Source organism: Orbicella faveolata, unplaced genomic scaffold, assembly GCF_042242905.1.
Source record: "Orbicella faveolata isolate gen_17 unplaced genomic scaffold, um_ofav_v1 contig_24, whole genome shotgun sequence".
Classification (NCBI taxonomy): Eukaryota; Metazoa; Cnidaria; class Anthozoa; order Scleractinia; family Merulinidae; genus Orbicella; species Orbicella faveolata.
Genome location: NW_028301552.1, coordinates 22,482,501 through 22,486,000, shown reverse-complemented (window position 1 = coordinate 22,486,000; position 3,500 = coordinate 22,482,501). Strand labels below are relative to the sequence as shown.

General features: G+C 38.7%; 1 protein-coding gene across 2 annotated transcripts in view; it reads left to right on the top strand.

The window, feature by feature from the left end:
* LOC110057208 (tumor susceptibility gene 101 protein-like) overlaps positions 1-3,500 on the top strand; it is a 15,952-nt gene continuing 12,452 nt past the window's right edge. For both annotated transcript variants that reach the window (XM_089291397.1, XM_020763790.2), the window contains exons 1-2: positions 1-98; positions 3,499-3,500. The exon at positions 3,499-3,500 is cut by the window's right edge and continues 80 nt beyond it. In XM_089291397.1, coding sequence (XP_089147523.1) covers positions 57-98; positions 3,499-3,500 — 44 coding nt within the window. In that variant the 5' untranslated portion in view covers positions 1-56. The remainder of the gene's footprint in view (positions 99-3,498) is intronic.

Genomic DNA, 3,500 nt, shown 5'->3' with positions numbered 1-3,500 from the left:
TTACGTGGGCGCGTGAGATCTGGTACTTACTGAGAGACCGAGTTCTGTTCTGACAAATGGCCGCTTCTTGGCGGACAGCACTGATCAGGAAAACCAAGGTAAATACTTGGTGCCACATATTATCTAATCTGGATGCTCAAAGTCCATTTAGATTATTTAAATATTGCTGGTTCGCCGTAGTTGTCAAATATGCGAAGCGGAAGTAAACGGAAGAGGTACAGGAGTACACAAGCTGGCAAAATAAACGGAGGAAAGATTTTATTTTGCTACCTCTTTGCTTTCGTGTACTTCAAACTTTCTCGGGGAATCTGAATAACGAGGAAAAAGTGTGTTAGTTTTAACGGCAGGACATATGACACTAAAATTTTAATTTGAGAACAAATGGCAATGTTGTTTCGAATAGCTTGTTCGCGGTGATATTCGTGATCTTCTAAACACGATAATTAACTTACGTGAACACAAACCAGCAAAAATATCTTTCCGGTGTAAAATATCTTATATTTGACGTGAAAGCGAGAAGAAGCGACAAATTAGGTTGAAACCGCTGTGGCTAACAACTGCAGGTCAATTTGTCTTTAATGGTTTTATTGAGTCATTTGAGTCATTTTCATTTTCACTGAAATAACAAAAACAGAAACAATCAGCTCGAAACTAACAGAATTTTGGGCTTGACATCTTTCTTTGCTAGTTTATGGCATGGGAGGAAGCTCAGGCTAGGGTAGCAGAATAAAACCCTCCAGTCTCATTTTAGAATCACTATTTAGATGCAACAAAATGAACAACAGAGTCAGTGTTCTCACAGGCAGCCCAAGCTCTCAATGTTATCCTTTTTTTTTTTCCTTTTTATGCGAACGTTCAGGCTAACGTGACATATGGCATGTACTATTACATAACAACCAAATTTGACCACGCGAAACATGACTCCCGCCTTGCAGCATATGGAGGTGTTGTGTTACAATGGTTTGAATTTATAAAGGTTTGTATGGGAATGCAACAGCTTTGCTTGAAAAGCCAATTATTCTTATATTTTGTGAACAAAATCTACTTACCCTGTTGCTGTGTTGTATTCTTTGTTGTTTGCCAGCTTCTTGGGCCGATGTAACGCGATTTCGGCGAGTTATCGTTCTGTGGGTTTCCACTACTAAAAGAAAGACAAGGCTGGACACTGATTTCCGGAGTGCCCGCCGCTCGAAGCAAATAAATCCACTGAAAATAACCCTGCTGGCTCAATTCCTCCGTAGAATCGAAGAAGAAATGTTGAAGTTCCATGTCAGTTCACTCGCTATGCGATTCCGTCCACAACGCCTTCGCAACGATACATTTATTTCGAGATTGCTTCGCTCGCAAACTCGAAAACAGCCGCGTCACAAAAGTTAGGACACTTTCGCGATGTTGGGTAACTATAATTAGCCCGACCAGGGGTAGTCAGCAATGATTTGTCAACGGTCAAACCAAAATGCTCCCCAGGTACTGGGCACTCCCTTTATGGGTTTGACAACTAAAGCACGAGGGTACCCGGGGAGCATTTTGGTTTGACCGTTGACAAATCGTTGCTGACTACCCCCGGTCGGGCTAATTATAGTTACCCAACACCGCGAAAGTGTCCTAACTTTTGTGACGCGGCTGTTTTCGAGTTTGCGAGCGAAGCAATCTCGAAATAAATGTATCGTTTCGAAGGCGTTGTGGACGGAATCGCGTAGCGAGTGAACTGACATGGAACTTCAACATTTCTTCTTCGATTCTACGGAGGAGTTGAGCCGGCAGGGTTATTTTCAGTGGATTTATTTGCTTTGAGCGGCGGGCACTCCGGAAATCAGTGTCCGGCCTTGTCTTTCTTTTAGTAGTGGAAACCCACAGAACGATAACTCGCCGAAATCGCGTTAGATCGGCCTGAGGAGCTGGCAAACAACAAAGAGTACAACACAGCAACAGGGTAAGTAGATTTTATTCACAAAATATAAGAATAATTGGCTTTTCAAGCAAAGCCGTTGCATTCCCATACAAACCTTTATAAATTCAAACCGTTGTAACACAACACCTCCATATGCTGCAAGGCGGGAGTCATGTTTCGCGTGGTCAAATTCGGTCGTTATGTAATAGTACATGCCATATGTCACGTTAGCCTGAACGTTCGCATAAAAAGGAAGAAAAAAAAAGAATAACATTGAGAGCTTGGGCTGCCTGTGGTGTTCTAGACTAGTGATTTCAATTACTTGCTTTTGCATTTGCTTTCATGCTGCAAATGTCTTTTTGAGTAGATTGGAGCTAATTTGGCTCATATCCAGGCTGAAAATGTCAGCATTTTTGCAGTTCTTCCTTGATCAGATTGCAGAAAAATTTTAAACCATATGCTTGGCATAATAATAGTAAATGGACAGATAACTGAACGCTATTTTGATGAAGGCTTTTATCTTCAGCTTAGGGCTTCTTGGTGGGTGTATTTTTAGGTGGGTAAATATTTGCAAAGGAATTTTTTGTAATTGAACCAAAGGGTTATTCCGGTAGACTCACTGATAATTTAATATCACTAAATACTGAAAACTAAGGACATGGTCATCAAATTTTGAAAACTGAACCTCAAAAGTACGTTATTAACATTACAGTGGGTAGGCTTGAACTATGCACGTGAACACTTGATGTTTTTTTTGTACATTTTGTTAGTGCCTATAGAATGCGAGACATTTTAAAAATACAAGAGTATTTTTAATTAGTGTTTTTACACTTTAAAAGGTGCTGGTGAACACTATATATGCGTTATAAGAAGAGCCTTTATTCTAGATAGTCATAAAAAAAAGTGTAGAAAAAATGTCAAGTGTTCAGAGTTTGAGTTTCCTTACTGTATATCCATGATAACAACAACAAGATCAATATCATTAATGTTATATTAAATTTAGAATGAATAATGAAAAATTCCCATGTATGCCATAAAATTCTGATAAATAACTCCCCTTACCCCATGTTAAAAATAAGCCCCCCTCCAAGTCTGAGATATAGAGTCATGTATTTTGAATGTCTTCTTATCAGGTTTTTAGCCACCCAGACCGGTGTCCAGGTGTGCCAGGTGTCCTGTGAATGCCCACTTTTGAAAGAAATTGGTTCTAATTTTCACATATTGTTTTAGAAATTTTTTGAGGAGGCCCTTAACACATTTTGGACACCCTCTTTTCAAATAAGTAGCTCCCAAATATGCCAATGAGCTTAGATTAAATTTATAGTGCTTAATGAGCAAAAAGTTTATATTTCTCCAGACTGTATTTTACAGTGAGTTTTAGCATATTTTTGAGACTTTGATGAGCAATGATCACAAGTAGATCTTGTAGTGTTTCCTACTGTAAGTTGTGTTCAAAGTTGTGAGTTTAACAAGCTTTGCTCTTGGCGTGTGCCCCTTAATATTTTAGATGCTCCAGAAGTCTCCAAATAATGAGCCTTAATTATTTATTAAATACAATATAAATATAAAATAGATATATTTTTATATATTTTTCTTTCATTCTTTAGAA